The sequence below is a fragment of the Oenanthe melanoleuca genome, chromosome 6, assembly GCF_029582105.1.
Source record: "Oenanthe melanoleuca isolate GR-GAL-2019-014 chromosome 6, OMel1.0, whole genome shotgun sequence".
In the NCBI taxonomy this organism is placed as follows: Eukaryota; Metazoa; Chordata; class Aves; order Passeriformes; family Muscicapidae; genus Oenanthe; species Oenanthe melanoleuca.
In genome coordinates, this window is record NC_079340.1 from 4,974,174 (window position 1) to 4,997,852 (window position 23,679).

Sequence of the window (23,679 nt, forward strand, 5' to 3'; positions counted from 1 at the left end):
TTGTGCACACTGATGGCACCCTTGGATGCTTGGCATTCTCTTGTAGTCTGTGATAAGGTGCATGATCAAAGTCCAGTTTAAACCCAGCTGAGAACTGCTGCAGGACAGCAGCTTCCTGTCTTTCCACTCTTTTCATCACTATGGGCTTTTGACATTATTTTATGTTTTTTTGTAGTTCAGTGTAAAATCCACTGATTAGTTTGGCAACAATGAGCTTTGTTTTTCTTCTTTAGATCACAATGAGAATTTGGTAACGTTATTTCTTTATGTATAGGTGAAAGTAATTATGATGATCTGATCATTTATTTAATCCATGTACCTCCTGCAGCTGGTCTTAACTGAGCAGAAATTACACATTTTCATTAACACATTTCATCAGGATTGTAAGAGAACTGCAAATGTCTTAGAGAAGATTTGGGATCTAGAAGTGAAGGGAAAGGTTGTCTGTGTGTGTGCACAAGTGTTAGTGTGGGAAGATGCCAAATTCTTTGATTCCCATCTCTATAAATAGTGCATAAACATCAGACACTGCTGTGTGTGGTTGCTGCACACATAAATATTCAGTGCATCAGTCAGACCTGTACAGTTGTATCCCTTTGATGCTTTGCTTCCCATGTTCTGCTGTTGCTGTGATGAGTTTTGTCAGAATTGGCATTTAACAACTTACAGTCAGAACTTGAGCTGCTTTTCTGCCTCCCAGGCTGCAGGTACAGCTTTTCTCCTGACATACCTTCCTCTGCTCCCACCTGACTGCTGCTGCGTGCTCTCTTATTTTAAGAGGCAGCTCCAAATTGTGAAGTATCCGTGATAGGTAACATTATTATCAACAACTACTCAAGTAATGAGCTACAGACTACAGACAGGGTCTGCCAGGTGCCTTGTGAAGGTACCACAGCACTCAGGTTTGCCTCAGAGACCACAGGTGATCCTGGGTTTAGTGAGATTCAGGGAATTTTGGACATGGCCATCAGAATTGAAGTTGATAGTCACTGAAGGTCTTTGAGAAATCTGCTTCTGTATTGTGCAGAGTGCTGAGAAAATTTTTGGTAGCTGTATTTTGGTCTTGGGTTGCACAATATAGCAAGTAAGAGCAACAAAAACAAATGACTGGGCCCTCGTAGGGCAAAGCCTTCTAAATAAGAGCTTGGCTTTATTTTGTAGAGCTGGTGAAAGCACTGGGGACTTGGGGAGAGAAGGATGACCCAGATAAGAAAACTGCCAATATGAGATCAACAGGAGTGTCTAGAAAGTAGAGCAGAAAAAGAAAGAATCATAGGACTGATGGAAAGTTGTATTGATCTAAAAGAATTGCTGTCAATAGCAGTAATTTTCAATTCCCATTTCACTGCCACAGAGGTGTAAAGCCTTTAACTAATGCCATGGATTTTTGCACTGGCCTTCATTTTCACGATTTCTTTAGCCAGAGTTGCATTATCATTCTGCCTTGGGAAGGGAGACTATGGAAATACAGCTCCCAGGAGCAGGGTGGCCACTTGGGCAGGACAGCTGCCTGTGGGACAGGACCTGGCATGGCAGGATGTCACTGGTGCTGGGCCTTGCTCTGTGTGAGTGCCACCACTGTGCTATTCCACTGGAATAAGCTGAAGCTTAGAAGCAAACCCAAACCTAATCCATTCTGTTGGCACTCAGTCTTCTCTTCCCTAAACGGAGCCTTTCATCTTCCTAGGAGTTCTCCTACACAGACCTTGTTACTGTAAGAGAAACCAGAAGTGTTTATTTCTCCTCTGTATTCTTTCCCATTGCCTCCTCTTCTGCAGCATGCTAGTGCTGACTCCTGATGGATTTGTGATCACTAAAACTCCCTGAGTGCTTCTCACTCTCCTGTTGTGTAGGGACTGACTCCAGGTGTATCTCTGTGTTTGATTTTCCTCCCTGAGGGCATGTATCTTTTTTTTCATTGCATCTGCTTTTTCTTCCTGTTTATCTCAGGCAATTCTTAATTCCAAATCTGGCCTCCTAGCCTAGTTCCTTCTTCTTCCACATCAGTATCAAATGTAAGTTCATTAAGCATTCTCTCTATTCAAGCCATGAGTAAAGAACTGGGCAGCTCCAGCACTGAGGCAGATCCCAGAGAAACTGGTTGTTTCTGTTGTGCCCTCCTCTGTGGCAGAGCCCTTTGATGACCAGTCCCTCTTGGAGTGTGCTCCTCGAGGTTTGGATCTCCTTAGCAATGACTTCATCTATTTTCTATGTATTGAGGCAACCAGAGAAGGTTTCAGACCCTGCCTGAGGAGACATTGTATTTACAGGTTCCCATCTTCCCAGAAGCCATAAAAGCTTGTTTTCCATCAGTTGGACAGTATTTATGCCTGAAGAATCATGTGGGCTGTTACTCATCTGTGTTACATTCTGTGTGCTCCTTGTTTGTTTGATTCCAAGTGGATAGGACTCATTTGCCCTCAGCAGACACCGTTTGGAGCTGGCAGCTGGGGCAGCTGCTGTGCTGGCCTTGCTGCCAGAGCTTTGGGAAGGCACAGGGTGTGGGGCTGGCTTCTGCACAGCCAGGAAAGTGTCAGCCCAGCACAGACTACTCTTCCTTACTGCTCTTGGAGGGAAATGCAGACCCCATGTGTTACCAGAGAAACTCTTGTATTAAACCCATTTTCACTTCCAGAATTACAGAATAGACAGACACATATATGCTGTGTTCACATTGCCTGGAACTCCACTGTCCCATTCTTGGGTAATCCAGGTATTTTTGTAAGTCTTAAATTCCTTTACTCACAAAAGGTATTTCTACCTCCAAAATTCTATTTATTACAATGAGTTTATGGTTGTTTACTTCATGCCTTTTAACGGTTTTTTCACTCTGCTCTTTTCTCATCTGGCTACACTTTCATTTACATTATTTTTGTTAAGGAATAATGTTACATTAATTTTGTTAAGGAATGGACCTGCTTCAGCCATTGCATCTGTAAATGTCAAGTGGGGGTTTGGCCTTAATTCAGTTACTTAGTTTTGCTACCATTAAGAGTTCTTCTCTTGTAATTTCCAAACTGGTACACCCAGACAGTGACAGAAAATGCATGACAGGAAAATCTTTCTTGCTCTTGTGTCTACAGCTGTAAGAAACTGGCAGAGGTCAGCTCTGGGATCCACCTGTACAATCTCTAATTACCTCTTCCCTGTGGATTTCCTGAGGAGCTCTGCTGCCTCCTGTCTGTGTAGGTGTAACTGATAGAGATGTGCAGCCAGGTGTCATAAAAAGGATTTTTGTTTGCAGCCATGATTCTAAAAAGCATAATTCTTCCTCCTTGAACACCAGGCCCTTCACAGAATTCATCTAAAACTGCTTGTTGAGGTGGGAGGGGCAGGCAAAGTGATGTGCAGGAAAATGCAATTCACTCAGTAAGTTCAGAGCCTTTGTAATGAGCGGGGTGTGAATCCTGCTCCCAGGACTGCACATAGCCACCAGGTTAATAAAACAAAAAGCAAACTTCAGATGAGAGTGTGAGCCTGGAATCCAGAATTCTACCATGCCAGTACTGAAGTGCTTTGCAGAGCAGCAGTGGGAGGCAGCAGGAAGGAGAAGCACACAGAGTGTTTGGGGAAGAGCTGCAGGAGGTACAGGTGGTGCCTTGGAATGTGGTGACACCTGAATTAACTAACCACAACAGTGTCTATAAAATTACTAATTGTAGGAGTATCTTTCTGTGGCTGTAGCTTACACATTGCAAGTAAGTACACAAGCAGTGTAAGTAATGCACTTCCTTAGGACAGACTTGTACCTGAAGTAGCACTTTGGTCACTGGATGGGAGCTGTGACCTTCCTCCCTCAGGATGTCCCAGCCCACTCCCACCTGCAGGGTGCTCAGGGGGACAGTGGGCAGCATTGCCAGACCTGGTCCTCTGCTGAGCTCAGGTTTGAGCAGCCAGAGATACAGGACTGGTTTGTAGCTGTGCCTGCTCTGCAGTGCCCCTGGCAAAGCTGCAGTCAGTGGGAGCTGGCAGGACCTGCTGGGCTCAGAGCAGCCTGAGGGCAGCATGGTCAGAGCTGGGGCTCAGGGCTGGAGAGTGGCTGTGAGCACGGGGGCTGTGGCTGGAGCTGATGGTGCAGCCCAGCTCACAGTGTGGTGCTGTGAGATGTGTCTGGGCTGGGCTGGGGGCTGGGAGCTGCTCATCCCCTGCCCACTGCTGCCGCCCCTGGCTGCTGCTGCTGCTGCCACTGCCTCTGGCTGCTGCTGCTGCTGCTGCCGCCTCTGGCTGCTGCTGCTGCTGCTGCCGCTGCCTCTGGCTGCTGCCGCCTCTGGCTGCTGCTGCTGCTGCTGCTGCCACTGCCTCTGGCTGCTGCTGCTGCTGCTGCTGCCGCTGCCTCTGGCTGCTGCTGCTGCTGCCGCTGCCGCCCCTGGCTGCTGCTGCTGCTGCCGCTGCCTCTGGCTGCTGCTGCTGCTGCTGCTGCTGCCACTGCCTCTGGCTGCTGCTGCTGCTGCTGCTGCTGCTGCTGCTGCCGCCCCTGGCTGCTGCTGCTGCTGCTGCTGCCGCCCCTGGCTGCTGCTGCTGCTGCTGCTGCCGCCCCTGGCTGCTGCTGCTGCTGCCGCCCCTGGCTGCTGCTGCTGCTGCTGCTGCCGCCTCTGGCTGCTGCTGCTGCTGCCGCCTCTGGCTGCTGCTGCTGCTGCCGCTGCCCCTGGCTGCTGCTGCTGCTGCTGCCGCTGCCTCTGGCTGCTGCTGCTGCCGCTGCCTCTGGCTGCTGCTGCTGCTGCTGCTGCTGCTGCTGCTGCTGCTGCCGCTGCCTCTGGCTGCTGCTGCTGCTGCTGCCGCTGCCTCTGGCTGCTGCTGCTGCTGCTGCCGCTGCCTCTGGCTGCTGCTGCTGCCGCTGCCTCTGGCTGCTGCTGCTGCCGCCTCTGGCTGCTGCTGCTGCTGCCGCTGCCTCTGGCTGCTGCTGCTGCTGGGCACGTGTGCAGCGTTTGCTGGGGGAGCCACCAGCTTTGCTTGCAGACAGAGGAGTTCCTCCTCCTGGAAAAGGAGCTGGCAAAGAGCTAAAGTAGAAGTTTCCATTACTGTAAGAATTAGAGTGTGACTGCTTTTCACAGTGACCTTCCAGTGTGGAGAACAGCCAGTAATGCCCCATTCTGGTGCCTGCTGATCCCTGTGGTTAGGGTCAGGCAGACAGGGATGGAGTTGCTCTCAGTTTGTCCTGGCTTGGAGCAAGAACAATGAGGGTTGAGAAGCTTCAGGCTCTCTTTCACGATTACCCCTGACCCCTGGTCACAGTCCAGCTTCTTTCCTCCTGTCACCGTACCTTTCAAGAAATACTGAGGTGAAGTTGTGGGGTTCTTCCCCTATATTTTTGTGGGAATACTCCAGACTACTTTCTTTGTACATAATCCATTTTTTTTTTCTTGTTAGACTTAGCTGGATGTCTCTCTATATATTATTTATGGCCTGTTCCCATTTTTGTTGGATAGAGCAGTTGATTTGAGCTCTAGTAACAATCCATCACTACCTTGGGGAGATATAATTGCTTGTAAATAAAGTGCTTCATGTCTTGTCTTTTTCATCACCTTGAATGTGTTATCAGCTTGTTCAACCTGTAAGGCTTTATGCTTGGAAATAGTGAGGTGTGAGAAAAATGGATGTATTAGATCTTCCATGCAATGAATCCAGAGTCTACTGTTGTAGGTTATGAACTCAGTGAAATCACTGGGGATGAACTTCAGTAAACTGAGTGTGTGAGGTGAAGATTGGCCTTAGAGACTGGAAGCAGAGAAAAAACAGTAAGATTGAAACTGACTTGAAAAAAATTTTTTTAAACTACCTCATGGTTTCCATAGGAGAAATCAGAATTTCTTCAGGGGAAGAGGTGGAAAACTCCACAAAGGGGAAATTTTGTAATGTTGTTGACTGGGATATGGTACTTGGTGGAAAGGTTTTTTATATTTGTTTCTTTAAGAGGGGTAGGTGCATGAGCTGTTGTCAGATCTGCACTATTCACCATAATTTGGAATGCCTCAGCATGTGGTGGAGGAGGATCAGGGAGCAGCTCTGTAGGAGGAAAAGGAGGCTGTTAAAGTGATACAGAGAAACACCTAAATACTTGGAAAAGTGTTCCAGAGAGTGAGATGGACACATTCAGGGAAACATTGCCTTTCAAGCAGAGTGGTTTTTCATACTTCAAACTTGCCAGAAAAAAAATGCAAGTGCATATAAAACTGGTAGGAAGCTGTGCAGTGGCTGGGGAAAACAACCTGGATGATTTAATAGATTCTATGGGTCTCTAACATCTGGATTCAGGGAGTTAATGTGAGTTAGTGGCATTCTGAATCTGCTGATTCTGTGCTAAATCAGGAGAAGTGGGAATTCACCAAGTGCACAGCTGGACTGGTTCCATTAGAAGGCATCATGCATTGAACCTGGTGGTTATTCACCCAAACCCCAGGAACTCCTTTGTTGAATTTGAGACAGTAAAATGATGGGAGTGCCTGTGAGAGTCTGTCCATTGGCAGGGCTGCTCTGCCCTGCCCTCCCTGAGCCTGCTGCCCTAGGTGAGCTCCCAGTCTCAGCCAGCACAGCCTCTCCTGCTCACCATTGCTGCTGTGCCCCCTCCAGATGTGCACACTGCTGTGGCTGTAAACCCTTCAGCCTCTCCTTGTGTTTGTGACATGGAATCATCCTTTGTGCACAGCTTCCTTCTGGAGCCCTCACAGAGCTGCAGCTGCAGCCTCACCAGAGCAGGGGGAGCTGCAGGAAGGCTTTGTGCAGGGTATTTATTGCCTGTGTGTACCTGGGTGTACTGTCTGCTGTTCCACAGCAGCTCTGCCTCAGGGACTGCTGCTGAGCCTGGCTGCTGCAACAGCCCCTCTGGCTTTGTACAGAAATGCTACAGGGACTCTGTCTTCATGTCCAGGTTCAGTGTTTGCACTTGAACTAGCATCCTGGTTTGGGTTTTTAGTTTTTCTCTCATTCTTCCATTTGGTCAGTGATTCAGCAGATCTGGTGTACCTTCCCAAGTGTTCTTTTCAGAGTACTCAGAACTTCCTAACATCATGAACTGGTACTAATGGCTCATTATGCCATACCCTAAGGCAGCTAAGCCTGTGCCTTATGTCAGAGGCTCTGGATGGTTGCAGTAACAAGCAGACAGGCCTCCATTTCTTCATGCAGAAAAAGCCAATTCTTTATTCCCATAGCTCATATTTATAGGAAGTATCAGAAGGCAGTGTGTTAGATCTAACTGGATAACAGTGCGCTGACACTTGGTTCATTGGTGAGTAAATGGCATTTTGCATATCCATCAAACCTCTCTATTTTTGGTTAGTTTGCATATTAAGACTTTTTCACATGGGAAGTTGCTGGCTGCCAGCTTAGCTAGAGTAGCAGGGCCTAAACCATGTTTTATAAGGCCTTGCTTTTGTAATAACATCATATAACCCTGGGAATAGCAAACTGCCCAAGAAATTTCTCAGAATGAGGATTTGGTGTGGGTTGCACTGTCAGTATGAAGAACCTGACATCTTTCTGTACTTCTGCATCCCATTGATGGCAAACAGTACAAATTGGTGGGACATGAGAACAGCTGGGGGGTTGAATTACTGTCACTTGTGTATGGATTAGTTCCTTTCTTGAGTGGAGTTGTTGTGCAGCTGGTTTGCAGGCTGTGACTGATGGTGAATTGTTTCTCTGCAGGGGGAGAGGCCCACTGAAGCAAACATGTGATGTCATCAATGCTGCCAAGATGATCTCGGAGTCGGGATCACGCATGGACGTGCTGGCACGGCTCATTGCTGAGCAGGTGAGCACAGAGCCCTGCCCTGCTCACCACTCACACACACACAGCCTGGCACGGCTCATTGCTGAGCAGGTGAGCACAGAGCCCTGCCCTGCTCACCACTCACACACACACAGCCTGGCACGGCTCATTGCTGAGCAGGTGAGCACAGAACCTGCCCTGCTCACCACTCACACACACACAGCCTGGCACAGCTCATTGCTGAGCAGGTGAGCACAGAACCTGCCCTGCTCACCACTCACACACACACAGCCTGGCACAGCTCATTGCTGAGCAGGTGAGCACAGAACCTGCCCTGCTCACCACTCACACACACACAGCCTGGCACGGCTCATTGCTGAGCAGGTGAGCACAGAACCTGCCCTGCTCACCACTCACACACACACAGCCTGGCACAGCTCATTGCTGAGCAGGTGAGCACAGAACCTGCCCTGCTCACCACTCACACACACACAGCCTGGCACAGCTCATTGCTGAGCAGGTGAGCACAGAGCCCTGCCCTGCTCACCACTCACACACACACAGCCTGGCACGGCTCATTGCTGAGCAGGTGAGCACAGAACCTGCCCTGCTCACCACTCACACACACAAACACAGCCTGGCACGGCTCATTGCTGAGCAGGTGAGCACAGAACCTGCCCTGCTCACCACTCACACACACACAGCCTGGCACGGCTCATTGCTGAGCAGGTGAGCACAGAGCCCTGCCCTGCTCACCACTCACACACACACAGCCTGGCACGGCTCATTGCTGAGCAGGTGAGCACAGAGCCCTGCCCTGCTCACCACTCACACACACACAGCCTGGCACAGCTCATTGCTGAGCAGGTGAGCACAGAGCCCTGCCCTGCTCACCACTCACACACACACAGCCTGGCACGGCTCATTGCTGAGCAGGTGAGCACAGAACCTGCCCTGCTCACCACTCACACACACAAACACAGCCTGGCACGGCTCATTGCTGAGCAGGTGAGCACAGAACCTGCCCTGCTCACCACTCACACACACACAGCCTGGCACGGCTCATTGCTGAGCAGGTGAGCACAGAACCTGCCCTGCTCACCACTCACACACACAAACACAGCCTGACACGGCTCATTGCTGAGCAGGTGAGCACAGAACCTGCCCTGCTCACCACTCACACACACACACACACAGCCTGGCACAGCTCATTGCTGAGCAGGTGAGCACAGAGCCCTGCCCTGCTCACCACAAACACACACAGCCTGGCACTGCCAGCTCCCTGCACCCCTGCCTGGGACACTCAGAGCACTTCTGGGGCGCTGGGCACACATATCTGTCTGAGCCTCCTGGGTACCCTTCTCTGTATCCTGGTCTGTTCGTGCACACCCTGAGAGGGATGTGTGCATCCATCACACACCTGGGTGCACACATCCATCTGCACCTGCATTTGTGTGTGTGTGAGAGTGTTTGTGAGCTTCCTTAAAGCTAGGAGTGCAACATTTTACACGTATAGTACCTATGGACATGTATAATACATAGTCATGGCTGCTCTTATATATATAATTATTGTCATTATTATCCACAACATATTAAGGTACATGCTAGTATAAATAGTTGTATAAAAAGCTGTTGTCCTGGTTTAATATGAACATGTATATATATAATTTTTACTATTATCAACCACATTAAGGTATATGTTAGTGTATAAACAGTTGTATAAAAAGCTGTTGTCCTGGTTTAACCCCAGCTGGCAACTGAGTAAAATGCAGCTGCTCAGTCACCTACTCCTGGAACAGGAAAAAAAGGAAACCCCATGGGTTATTATAAAAAGTTTAATAATTTAAAATAGAGTAGTAGCAGTAGTACTAATATTGATGCTGAAAGAGAGGGGAAGAGAGGACTGAGAGCAGAGCTAAAGAAGATGGCCAGCACAATTGCCCAGCCTGGACAATCAGCCACCTGCACACACTCCATGGCACTGGTGTGGAGGCTTTGGCCAGTCTGGGTCACCTTCCTTCACTCTTTATTTTCACACTCTGTGCTTGCTTTGCCACTGTCTAGGAAGCAGCACCAGTCTGTTGGAGGTTGTCATGTGTCTCCCTGAATTCCAGATAACAAATAATTTAATTTCTCTTTTGTGTCTATACAGTTGGGATCAGATTTATGGAAACAAATGGTAAAATGTCTGGATTTCCCAGTCCTGACCTTGGCACACATTCTTCCAGCACTGGACAACAGCTGTTCTCAAGATTTTATCTATTACAGATTAAAATTCAAAGCTGTCACTGATACATGGCAGAAAATGATGAGATAACAAAGCCAAAGATGAGTAAGGGTCATAAATTCTTGCTGGTTTTTAGACAGGTAATTCACTCTTAGTGAAATATTTCTTTTAGGAAAGATTTCAGGTGTATTACTACAGCAACTCCAGACTAGAACTATGAACAAATCAGTGTGAGGAACAAGTGTTGATGAACCAGTAATGGTGATAATTTGTGTGTCCCCTCAGAGCTGCTGGGAAATGTGCCATCGTTCAGGTTATTGTAACCCTTTTACTGAATTCACTCCAGCTCTTTGCCTTTGTCCTGGCTCAGAGCTTGCACACCCAGGAGCCACCCTGGGATTTGTTCTGTGCATCTGAAGGACACTCCTTACTTACAGGTATTGCTTGGCTATTAGATGCACTTTTTACATTACATTATATGCATTAAACCCAGAAAAACCCAAATGCAAATCAAAAGATGAACCAAGGCAGCCCTTCCAGTATTGGTGAACATGATTGCAAGTATTGCTAGGTAGGTGTCAAATTCAGTAAAAAAGAGAATCTTGCTTTATTCCTCCTGTTACAGATCATCTTGCTTGGCTAGAGATCTGTTAACTTCTGTAACCTTTTTTTTTGGCTGTGCAAAGTTATCCCTTAACTTAGAAAGGTCTTTTCTCATTGTGGTAGTTTTTTGTATCTCAAAGGCATTTTCAAATTCCTTTTCTCAGCTGTTACTTTGCCAGGTTTCCTATGCCCTGCACTCCTGGGATCCTAAAATAAAATAAACTTTACATTCCTCTGGGGGCTACCAAATAACTGGTCTCTGAATTTGGGCCAAACTGGATAAGCCCTTCAGGAATTTGGTGCCCAGAGCAGAACATGAGTGCCAGTAAGTGCCTCCCTGAGCAGCATTGACACTTCTTAGGAGTATTTCACATGTTGCCTTTTACAAACAACTAAATTTTTATGCAGAATTTCTATTAGAGGAAAAAAAAAGGATTTGAATGATTTTTATAGCTCCCTGTTGCTGTGTTTGAAGGGAAGGGATACAGTGAGGTACAATTAGCAGTATTTCAGTCCACACTCACAAGCACTTCTGGGATGGCTCAGATTAACAAGGGTGGAAATGGTCACAGTTACAGCAACCTGTGCATTATAACTGTGAATCACAAGTGCATTATAAATCCATTATTACCGCCTTGGTGCTCCCAGCCTCCAGCAGCCATGCCAGAATTTACATAGCCAAACATATTCCTGATACACCTGACATGTCACATAGTCCTTGATATTTTTCCATTCCTTTGTCCAGTAACTTCTTTTACCTATGTAAAATTTTAATGTAACCATTCTGTAACAAAGATTTCTGCAGTTGAACAAGCTGGTGTTAAAATCCATGTCCTTTGTTTTGCACTCCTGGGAGTCACTTTTTTGGGGTTTGTAACTGAGGAATACCAGGATTGACTCCAGCCTTCCTCTCTGTGTGGCCCATGGAGGGAAGGATGCACTGCAGCTCCTTGGGTAGTGAAGCTGTGCATGTGCCCCAGACTTTACCCTGCAGAAGAATTTCCTTATCCAATCCCTGCAGTGGCTTTTTTGAGTGCTTCTGGCACTCAAAGTGTTTCCAGAGAACCTCAGGGTCTTCTTCCTGAGTGCAGTTTGCTGGCCTTGGCTGTGTATCATTGCCAAAATGTAATGCTGTGTAAAGGGACACAGAGCCTGTGACTAGCCTGACACTACTCTTATATAAAACAGTATTACAGAACAATCATTCTTGTCTCTGAACTTCTGTAAGTGGTGCTGTCACTGCTTCAAGTGACACCCAGTACACCTTGAGTTTTTCTGGCTGAAAGGATAAGGCCAAGGGATAAAAAATCCAAGTGTAACTAAGGAAAGTTAAAAATGGAGAAGGAAGAATCTCATTCCAGGAATCCACACCACCTTGGTATTATGAGTTCTGATGCTCTAAGGGATTGCATTGTTTTTTACTGGAAGTATAATTTTTTTATTAAATTAAATAAACAGTTTTCCAGCTTTGTAAACACTAACATACCATTATATAAATACTGATTTGTGCAGTCCTTAAAGCAGTGCTTAATAAGAAAGCAATAGAGATTAATTTTAGGGCAGTTTTCCATGTGCTAGCATTTTGAAAACATCACACATGAAAGAGAACATGTCAAGGAAGTGTTCTGGTTGTGTTGTAAACTGTGCCCAGATACAGAAGCAATAATGGATGCAGCAGAACATGAGGTAAGCACTGATGTAAAGTCATAATAATGAATTTAAAATTGCACACTGACTTTCCTTGTTTGCTGTTCACTTTTGCTAAGTGTAAGGCATGAACTTGCCATGAAGAACAGCATTGTCACTGCAGCCCTCTGAACACACACTGTTGCTTCAGCAGAGCCAGGAGCTGAAATCTTTCTGGAGCTCAGTAGAATTGGTGCTTTTTCTGGCTCTGGTTTGGGTTTAAATGCACTGGCCAGAGTTCAGCAAAGCCACAGGTGATTATTGGCAGTGTGCAGTTGGTGGGGATTTACCTTTGCTTTTTCAGCAGGGTTTCCTGTCAAAAGGAGGGGCTGTGTTTATCAGTAAGGACCACACCCTGGCCAAAACCATAGCTGCAAACCTGCAGGGATCTTGTGCCCAACAGGGGCTCACCCTTCCCCTTACAATCCCTTTATTCTGCCACAGCAATGAAAATCAGCCTTAGGACAAATTCATACCCAGCCTTTCATGGCTGGCCTGGTACACACAGAGCAACATTGCTCCAAGTACTCCATTTTGGGGAAAATTAGGGTAGAACTATCGTATTTTTATTTCTAGAATAGAAATCTGTATTGTTAAAAATATTGAAATCAGTGAGTTTTCCACAAGACATTGTAATTGTGCTGTTCCCACTGCTAGAGAAGATCTGCAGATGGAGTTCAGTACACTCTGGATGGAACACAAAAAAACCCCACAGATCATCTTACAAGGTAGAACAGAACATACAGATGTTACCATGTCTCTGCATGTATGGATGCATTGCCCACGAGATCTGTTTGGAATGCACTCATCACTGTCAATGGAGGTATTTTCTTAGGATTTGAAGTAATTGCTCCATACACTAGGGGATGTGTTCAGAAATACTGCTAAGGCAGGCACAGCAATGTTAAATACACAGTGCACATGGGGGATTTTAGGTTTAATCTGCCCTTCCAACTGTAGCATTTAAAAGCTTCCCAAAAGGAATGAACCTTGCAGCTTGATACAACTGCAGTGAAAAGCAAGGCTGCAGCAGTGTGCAACTGGGACACTCAGTGAAGTTCTGGTGTGATTCCTGAGACATCCTTGGGAACCAGCAGTGACTGAAATGTTTTATTTCTTCTTCTTCTCAGTGCCCAGACCAGTCATGCAAACAGGATTTACTGGCTTACCTAGAACAGATCAAGCTGTACTCCCATCAGCTCAAGATCTGCAGCCAGGTGAAAGCAGAAATCCAGAATCTGGGTGGAGAGCTCATCATGTCTGCAGTAAGTAGGAAATGGCATGGAGCACTGTTAGTCAGAATGTGTGTTACATTGGAGTTGGGCTTTCTGTGCTTGCAGCCTGTCCCACTGGCACTCCAAAGCCTGTTTTGTTTTCTAACACCCCTTTAACAGTGAGAATCTACCACAGACTTCTGGCTTTAAAGGAGTAACAATTGCCTTTTCTTTGTAAATCCCACAGCACACTGTTACCTCTGTTACTGTGAGGTTTGGTTTGCCCACTTGACAGTGCTGGTTTACACATGTGGAATATGCTCATGTGTGTCTGAACACAGTAAAATGCTCCAGGGGTGGAGTTCCAGCCCAGAAAAAAGATGCTGCAGGGCATTAAAAGATGCTTACAGGTCTACAGAAATAAAAGGAAGAGCAAGGTGACTTGGTTCCTGAGTGAATTTCTTGATTTTGCTTTAAGAGTTATTAGCTCCTTTCCAGTCAAGTATCATTAGCCATGGAAAAGACATTTTGTGATTTTATGGAACTTTTATCACTTGGCCTCAGCACAGCCATCCATAAAACACCTTCACATTCCCATGTTCTGTGATGTGTTACTACGTGGAGCATGTGGGATGATGATTCTAAGGTATAAATCTGCTAAATGGCACCAAAAGCAGGTAAGACACCCTTCCCATTGAGCACATTCTACCCTTTGCACACCTGGCACTGTACTGAAGGGAGCTTCACATGCACACAGTCTGGAGTGCCCTCTTGTCTCTGTCTGTATCCATCACTGGCTGCCTGTGTTCCTCTAGCTCTGTGTCCTGCTCTGGACCTGTCTGTATCTATACCTGTCTGCATCCATCTGTACCTGTCTGTATGTATCTGTACCTGCCTCTGTCTGTACCCTCCTGTGCCAGTCTCAGGTTACCCATCTCTGTCTGTCCCTCTCTGTATCTGCCTTTACCTGCTCTGTGTGTCTAGCCCTAGCTGCAGCTCTGTGTTTATCTATACCTGCTGTACTTTGTATTTCTCTATCAAACCATACATATTTCTGCCTGTGCCTGTCCATACCTGCCAGTATTGAGCTCTGCCTCTCTTAACCTCCCTCTGTCTATGCATAGCCATGTTTGCACCTCTCTATAGACACACATCTCTACCTGTAGCTCTGTACCTATCACCAGTTATCTCCATGTGTCTCTATCCTGCACTAACTTCACCTGTCCCTATTTGTCCCTCTGTCCTTACATATGTATCTCCCTCTTGGTACCTGTCAATAGCTGACAAAATCTGGTGAAGTTCTGTCTCCATCACTGCCAATATCTCTGTCAAAACCTAGGAGAATTTGTCAGAATGTGTCAGAATCTGCCAAAATCTAACAGAATCGGCTAAAAATCTTACAGTCTCTGTCAGGTTCTGACAGAATCTGTCAAAATCTAACAATCTGTCACAATCTGTCTGTAGCTGTCTCTGTCAGTATCTATGTGTACCTGTCACTGCCTCTCCCAGTCAAAAATGTCTCTGTATCTGTCAATACCTGTCAATATCTATCTCTGTGTGTCAGTCTGTCAGCACCTCTCTCTGTCTGTCCTTATCTGTCAGTCTGTCCCTGTCTGCACCTGTGTCAACCTCTCTGTCCTGTCTCTCCACCTCTCCCTGTGCCTGTCTGGCCTGTCTCTACCCCTTGGTATCTGTACCTATCTATTTCTGCCCCTCTCAAGGCCTACCTCTCTCTATTTATCTCTCACTAAAACTATTCTATGTGGTTTGTAAATTAATCAGAAATGAAGCATTTGTTGCTGAGATGTGAAATACTTATTTCTACAAGATACTTGTGCTGGCTATTCAAATGGTAATTTAGACACCACATTTGAACCTCTGGAAGATACAGTTAATTAATTTTAGTTGAATATGTAATTTCCGAAGCCAAACTTGGGGTACGCACTAGAAAAGTTTTCTTTTCCTTACTTGTGTCTTTTCACAAGCAGTTCTGTGACCAGTGTGGGTTATAGAGAAGCCAGATCCCAGTTGGGACCAAGTTTGGTTCTTGCTATTTCTGTCTCATACTGTAGAATATTCACACTGTTTTACCTTTTTTGTTGTGTCACTCCTGTCAACAGTGCATAATCCACCTGGTGCAAAAATTTTAAGTTGTAGAAATGAAACCCCAAATGTAACTTCACTGATCATCCTGAAGGGATGACCATAGATCCTAACCCTGCATCAAGGGAGGAGGGTCAGAACTTGTCCTGTGTGCATCTGGAAACCTGAGAAAGCCAAGGCCTTGTTCAGATAAATGCTCAGTCCCTTCCAGTTCAGTAAACACAGCTAAATAGGTGCTTAGTTTGGGAGTCAGTGGAGATCAAGAGCATGCTTAGAGGCCTGAATGGCTTTGGGAGGGTTCTGTGAAATCAAGGTGAGATGCTGCAAGGTTGCTACCCTTGGGAAATATGCCAACAGTGACTTTGTGGTTTTGGTTTCTTTTTTTTTGATAATATGGGTGCTACACAGGAAAGAGCCAAACTGCCAGCCAGTGTCAAAAGAGACCTGTGCTCTCACCCTGAGCCTTTTGAAGACAGTGCAGACACAGTCTCAGTGATGAAAAATTTGTAGAAAATTGTAGAAAGTCTCCCTGGTGTCCCCTTGGGGAAAGGAGCCCATTCATGACTGACTATGCTCAACTGCTCCCCTGCAATTAAAACTGTGGTTATGTAAAACTGCAGCCCAACAAGCCAGTGATGGCCTATTGTATTAATTTCATGTTTTAATTGCTTCAGTTTTAGAAAAACAGCAGGATTTATGTTGTACAGAGAAATTGCCCAGTTGAGAGGGACAGAAAGGCACTAGTAGTATAAAATGGTTATTGAATTGCTTTTCTACAAAACTGGAGTGAGTTCCAGCTCTGAAAGTGCACATGGGGGCTTTAGCAATTGATCACATTCCTGGGTTAGCTGGCCTTGGAAAAAGTGACAAACCCAAGGTCTGTGTGAGAAAGCAGGTGGGTTCTTCTCCCCCTCCCACCTTCTGCCTCCCCCAGAAGTATTAGAACTCCATTAGAAAATACAGGAGTCAGAACTGCAGCTGGAATAGGATGGTATTTTATATTCTCCCCAGTCCTGATCTTTCTGAATGAGAATCAGAAAAGAAGACAGCAAGATGATTAAGAAAAAACACAAGAGGCCCTGCCCTTGCAGCTAGTAAAGGTTTTACCTTGCATTAAGTAAAAAACTTGTGAGTCTCCAGATACCTGAAACTGAATCCATCCTCTGGTTAGTGAAGACCTGCTACAGGAAAAGAAATGTACCAGAAGGAGCATGAGGAAGTAATCACACTGACAGGTGCCTCCTGCAGCCCTGCAGGTGTGTGCCAGGAATGACCTCCTGGTCCTTGGCCATCCCCTCCCCTCCTCGGGCTGGCACCGGCTCCTTCAGGAGCTGGGACAGGTGTCTGGCAGCAGAAGAGCTGAGGGGGAGGCTCCTCTCCTGGGAGAAATGACACATTCCCACATTGACAGGGATCAGTACCAACTTGCACAGGGACAAGCCCACTCTGAGTACCAGCTGGGTGAATGTACACACAACAGCCCTGCTTTGAGAAGCTCTTACATCCTCCCCACACCTCCCTTCTCCAACCATTACAGCTGTGCACAAGCATCTTCTATTTCCATCACCTTCAACAAAAACTCCTTCTCACAAGAGTTCATTTAAAAATAACCCAAACCAACCTCTCCAAGTGAGAGGAAGGGAGGGATGAAGAGCAGAGGCTGTAGTGTCACATATTTGCAGATCTCCAAAAGAAAGAACTGTCCTCTTGGAACACAGCAGCCACAGGCCCTGTCCTGCCAGTTGTGGATGATGCTGTGGTGGAGCAAGCAAAGGAGCCCTGAGCTGGAGCTCCAGGTTAACCCTGGATGGTGCCTGGAGCAGAGGGTGGCAGGGCCATGGCACAGGGCAGCTGTGCTGTCTCTGGCAGCAGCAGAGTGTGTTCTCACCTCCATGGGGCTCTGCCCTGGAGGAGGGGCTGCTGGCTGCCAGCACTTACTCTGTGACTCAGGAAACACTCTGAAATCCTTAACACAGCTCAGTCCTCTTCAGCTGTTCTGGATCTGTGTGCCTGTGGCCTGTCTGCCCTGCAGCAGTGCTCAGCCCCCCTGCCCTGGAAGGATTCTTGCAGTTCATACCTGTAGGCAGGTTCTTACCTGCAGCTCATACCCAGTGCAGGTTAATGAGGCCAGGTTCCCTGGGCAGCTGTGATGCACTGTGGCTTTCCCCCAGCTGGCAGCTCTTCTCACTGCTCTCCTTGTTCAGGTGGCTTTTGGGCTTGAGGCTCCACACTCTTGTAGTCTGCCTTTCTCACTGTCTATCCCCAGCCCCCCACTATGGAGGGGTCCTGTACAGAAAAAGAGGGGAAGAGATGTGGATCATCACCTTCTCATTCTCCATTCACTGCAGTTCTGTTACTTTCATTCATTAAAAATTCCTTGCTCACTGTGTAGTGTTTCCCATCCAATACTGGAGCACTGCTGCTGCATTGCCAGGTTCTAAACTGCACAAGTCCAATAGATGAGGATTCACTAAGTCTTCATTAGGAGTGACTAAATAGCAAAGGGACATTTCCTTCTATTAATTAAATTGGTGCCTCTTCAGGAACAAAATAATGGGGTAACATTTGCAGTATGCAGATTGACTGTAATGGCATTCACTTTTGCAGATAAGCTGATCCTTCACCTACAAGCACTGCACAGCCACAGGCTTGCACCTTACCTGGCCAGCTTGCTCTTTCTCCAGAAATGGCTTTAACTAGAGAGAATTGTATCACAGGGCAGAAAATGAATATACCTTCCATATATTAAAACTATGCTCCATGACTTTTGCCATGCAATTCTGTTTTGTGCTACTTATAGTCATTATCTTCTTGTGTTTCGTTTTACATTGTACTTGGCAAGAAAGACAAAGGTTTCTGGCCTTAAAAAGGAAGGGTGTGGAAGAGCAAACTCTCAAGAGTCCCAGACTTTGCTAACTGGCACAGAGGCCCCCCCAGGCTGGCCGGCCTTACCTGTGCACTGAGGGCAGTTTCACTCTGCCCTTCCTGCAGATGTCCCATTCATCTTCAGCTCTTGCCCTGCTATCTCAGGAGCCAGACTGTAACTTACACACTGGTGTCAGGCCACTTCTGTGCCAAATGGAGGTGCTTAATGTGTCTAACTTCAGTCCAAGGCTGCACTGAAATATCTGTTTCCCTTCCCAAGTTCCCAGGCCTGTTAAATCACAAGTTTCCAGCATGACACTGCAATGAATGTGTTCCACTTTGCAGGCTGAACCACAGGTGAAAACACAGAGGCAAAGCAGTGAGCCAGGAGTTAGAAAATACAAGGGAGGGTGTCTGCCCCAGGCCTTTGGCTGGCACCAGGGCACAGCTCCTGCTCCTGCTGAGCTGCTGCTTGTCCTTGGCACTTCTGAGAACTCCCAGTCCTGTCTGAGTGGCCAGGGGAGGCACCTGTAGGGCCTCACACCATGCATGCAATGACTTATTTCAGAATTTTGCTCTGAAAATACCGAGCTGCTCAATTTCTAAAAGCTGACATTAACCCCCAAGAACTGACACAAGTTTTCTTCTGCTGAAAACTGACAGAAATGTTTCACTCTGTTTTGGTTTTTTTTTTTTTATCTAGTAACACTTTACCTTTCTTGCTTTTGCCTAGTGTACACTGGCAGGTGTGTGCTTTGCTGGGAAGCCAAGCAAGGGATAGATTTTCCTTACAGAGAGCTCAGTTACTATTGCTTTCTAAACGGCACCTAGTGAGAAAAACTCATTTAAAGGAGTAGGAAGTATTTCTGGTCATGTACACCAAAGGACAGCTAACTTTTCCTAGTAATAATTACTCTGGTAATTAGCAAAATCAGGATGTATCTTATAGTTCCTAGCCTCAGTGTGTGTAAAAGATGATTGCAACAAACTGTTTGTCCTCAACAGCAAGGAAAGGATTTATATTAAGCCACTGTTCTCTTTTCCTCAGGGGCCTGTTTTTAAATAAATAGATTCCTTTTTTAAAATCCTCCCTGGAAGTGCAAGCAGCAGCACTGGGGAGGGACTGAGCTATCTGCCTGGCTAAGCATCTGCTCCATTATGGTGTTGCACAGGAGCAATTTCACAGCCCTTAATGTAAGTTGTTTATCATTGAACTTGGACACGGCCTGGGCTAATTATAGAACTCACTTTAAGTTCTTTGAATCCTGCTTAGCCTGAAGCAGACTCTGGTAATGGTTAGTTTTTAGTCCATTAGATTCAATTTCCCCACCTGAACAATGGGTAAAGCACAGACCAAAGCCCAGAGCCCCTGAGGTGCTGAATGCAGCCACTGGCTGGACACAGACAGTGACAGCCAATGGGACAGGCAGCTCCTAGGAGAACTCAGCTCCTGGGAAGCAAAGCAGCAGTGGGCTGGGCTCCTGAGGCCACAGCCACGGGATGAGATCTGTGCAGTGTCCCAGAGGGAGAGCAGGGCAGAGCTGAGGGAACACTGCTGGGCAGGATCTCACTGCACCCAGTGAAATTATCCCACTCTGAGTGGGGGAAAGGGAGGCTCAGAACACCAGGCAAGTAGGGGGTGGTAAAATCCTGCCAAGGCTCAGCAAAAACTCCAGTGCTTTCAACAGTCCAGGTTTCACTCTAAATAATTCACCTCTTTGGATTGTTCTGCTGCTGTTAATGCCAAGGGATTAAATGACTATTTTATATAGCAACCTTAGTGAAAGAACCATACAAGAATTAAAACCAGCAAATAGCCAGACCTAGTGAAAAAGCAGGATTAAAATCAAAGCACCATGTGGTAAGGACGCCTTACCTGAAATGCAGCAGTACTCAGACACTCACTGCTCTCCATGAAAATGCAGAACTTGTGTTACTTTCAGATGTAGCTGTCAAAGAAATAGAAATGCAGTCTTAGTCTCTTGGCATAGTGTACCAAAGGAAATCTGCTTCTAGGAATGTATTTAATGAACCTTGTGTTTCAATTAAAATCAATTTTTAATTCCTGACCTTGTTTCCAAAAGAATTTTAAGTTGAGACTTCAAACACTGATAAAAAACTCTGTATTTAATGTTCAGTTCTCAGCTTCCACCTGCATGGAAAACCCAAATCTGGCTGAACTGTAAATAGGGCTTGGTCTATTGTAAACAGCCAGCTAATGCAAGTGTCCTCCAAGAGCAAACCCTGCACACAGTGCAAGAGCCCTCCCAGCAGAGCAGTGCAGGGTCCCAGCTGGGGCTGCCTGTCTCACAGAACACTGGAGTGCACAGCTCCAGGCTGGTCTGGCACTGCCTGAGGGAAGGGGACAGCACCTGCACAGCCACACAGACCACAGAGCAGGAGCTGCCTCAACATTCCACAATGCAGTTTTGTTTAACCTTTCCTTCAGCTTTGTTACTCAGTGGAGAGTTTGCTCTCTTGCTCTCAGGACTGACTGCAGAGGAGGAGCAGAAGTGCTGGAGAGGATTTCAGCAAGAGTGCTGCCAGCCTGATAAGGGGTGGGGATTTTTCCTTCCAAAGTGCTGCCATCTGCTCTGTATCCTGTGCCTTTCACCCCAGTGTGAAACCACAGTGGTCAGAATAACTCTGAATTCCTTCTGCAATGGCAGCCAAATACTAATGCTCACAGGATAGGTGAGGAAAGAAATGGCAAGGGACATTTTTCATAAAGCCCTTAATGAATTACTGTCTTAACTCACACAGTCAGACCTGTAAAATCTGGAGGCTGGGGCATGGCATCTCCATGGAAAATGCTGAAAGAGCAAAAGTGAAGTTAGGCAAGAATAAAACAGCTTTTAGTGTGGGGTTGGTTGGTTGGTTTGTTTTGCTAGTGAATCTTTATGTACCACTTGCTGTGCATTGAAGAGTTTGTAGCTACATCTCTCTAAGTGAAATGAACTTAAATGCTCAATGAATATTTCATCAGTCTTTCACTTATGCCAAGTTTCATTTCTTGGGTTTTCCTGGATATGAGACCTTGAAGAGCCTGCTGAATATAGGAGATAAAAGCATCCAAGTGAAGAAAGTTCTTGAGTACATCAGTTTTATAGAACAACAGACTTCCACCAAACTGTACAGTGTTACTGGCACTGAGGTAGAGAAACAGCTGCTCTCTACAGCCAAAAAAAGGAGATTAAATGTATGGCCTGATTGTTAGCATCTGTAGTACACATCTAAGAACATCTAAAAGCTTCTCCAAAACTCAGAATGCAATTGATACCCCACCCCACATAGCCTTCCTCTTGAGGAGGCAGATGTGACACACATCAGGAAGCTGTGGGACACAGCCAGTGCTGTGGGCAGACAGCCCAGAGGGCAGCACTGACTGTGTCCCTGCCCTCAGTGCTGCCCTGACTCAGCCCAGCTCAGAGCTGTGCTGCTCTGGGTCCCTGCCTTTCACACAGAGCTGTTCTCACAGCCTGGGGCCAGCTGCCTGCACCCCCTGTGCCTATGGCAGAGCTTCAGCTCCCCTGGGTGCCAAGGGCAGGGGAGTTCTGCCACGTGGAGCTCTCTCCAGCTGGCTTTGGGTCAGGCTGTGGCTGCTCAGCGTTTCCAGCGCTGCAGTTGGAGCTCTCTCCAGCTGGCTTTGGGTCAGGCTGTGGCTGCTCAGCTGGCAGGTGTCCCCCCCCAGAGCCCGGCAGTGCGGGGCTGACACGGCTGCTTCTCGCTGACAGCCTCACCACACCCCTCAAGTTGTGCTGCTGCTTGCAGTACATACCCATGATTGTAGTTTAAAAAACATCAAATACACAGTTTTCTTCATGCCAGTGGTGGGGTGGAGGAGCCCTGGACTGCTCCACAGCCCATTTGTGGAGGAAGCTGCAGGGGGCACAAGGAGGAGGTAACTTCCATTTCCACAGGAGAGGAAAGGCCAGCCAAGTCCTAGTGCTAACCTCAACATTCCCCATGTTCCACAGTACACACAATAAAGAACAGCTGAAATTTTGTAGCATCCTGCCTGGATGCTACCAGTTTCTTCTAGAAGCCTTTTTCCTGCCAAGCAAACAGGAAATTTCCTGCCCAACCTGCCACCCCCTCTTCACATGCCTCAAATCATCCAGCAGCTTTAAAAAAGGTGGAGCAATTGCACACACTGCAGCCACTGAGAAACTTCAGGGAAAAAACTTCCTCTAAAGTCTTTCACCATCTGCCACAGAACCAAGACCATCTTTTCCTCTGTCCCAGCAGCTTCAGAGTGGTGTTACTATGCCAGTGATGGAAAAGGGACTGTTAATGTGTGTGGGGGTGTAAGGTTGTTCAGAGCTGTGAAGAAGCTGTCAGGATGATGGTGGTGTCAGCTGTTCTAGGTAACAAGAGGTAATTGAGCTGCCATGTGTGTGTGTGTAAGCAGTGCTCAGTCAGCAGGAAGGGAAGCTGTTCCCATGCAGCTGTGTCCTGCCCCAGTGAGCACCGTGGGGCAGCAGCCAGCAGTGAGCTGTGGCCAGGCTCCCTTCAGCTGCCCCAGCCAGGGCTGCAGCTCCAGGCTGTCCCTGGGAAAGGGCTGTGCTGCAGAGGTACTGGCAGTGTGGGGCAGGAACTCTGAGCACAGCCTTCCCCACAGCCTGCAGCTTTGGGCAGTGCTTTGTTTCAGACATGTTAGATGTATAAAAAGTGTTCCAGATTTGGGGGGCAGCACCTGCTTTGGGGTTCACATCAGTGTGTGACACAAGCTGTGCTGCAGGGCCAAGGCTTCTGAGGGCTGGTTCAGGTCACACATCCCAGCCCCCAGCCTCACCACCTGCCCTCTCATGGCAGCAGTGCCCTGCAGACACCACGTGGCTGCTACAGACCAGCAAGCCCTTCCTAGCAAGTTCACATGCTGCAGCAGGGAGTGAACTTCAGAGGCCAGCTGGTAGATTTTACACCTTCTCTTGGGAAATTGAGATAATTTCAGTCTGCCATCACACATATCTGTGCATTCAACCAGATACTATTTTTTCTTTTTGCATTTCCAGAGAGCAGCAGTGTGTGTTGTATTAACTGCAAGGTTTTTTGCCAGTTCAGAGGTGTTTCCAAAGAGTCTTCAGAGTATCCCAGCACTGCTCCTGAGCACCTGTGGGACAATGTGACAGGAGCAGCTGGAGGCCTTACCTAGTGCTCAAAGGAAGCAAGGGGTCACATTCTCACAGCTCTTCTTCCAGTTGGTTTCATTACCCATCAGTAGTAATTGCAATAGGACCCTGCAGACAGGCATAGTGAATTCCTGTTAAAGA

At 47.0% G+C, this 23,679-nt stretch overlaps 1 protein-coding gene across 3 annotated transcripts in view; it reads left to right on the top strand.

Annotated features, from left to right (window-relative positions):
• The window catches only part of CTNNA3 (catenin alpha 3), a 382,123-nt gene that overhangs the window by 352,686 nt on the left and 5,758 nt on the right, over window positions 1–23,679 (top strand). For all 3 annotated transcript variants that reach the window (XM_056494515.1, XM_056494512.1, XM_056494513.1), the window contains exons 16-17: window positions 7,645–7,750; window positions 13,355–13,489. In XM_056494515.1, the coding sequence (XP_056350490.1) occupies window positions 7,645–7,750; window positions 13,355–13,489 (241 nt within the window). The remainder of the gene's footprint in view (window positions 1–7,644; window positions 7,751–13,354; window positions 13,490–23,679) is intronic.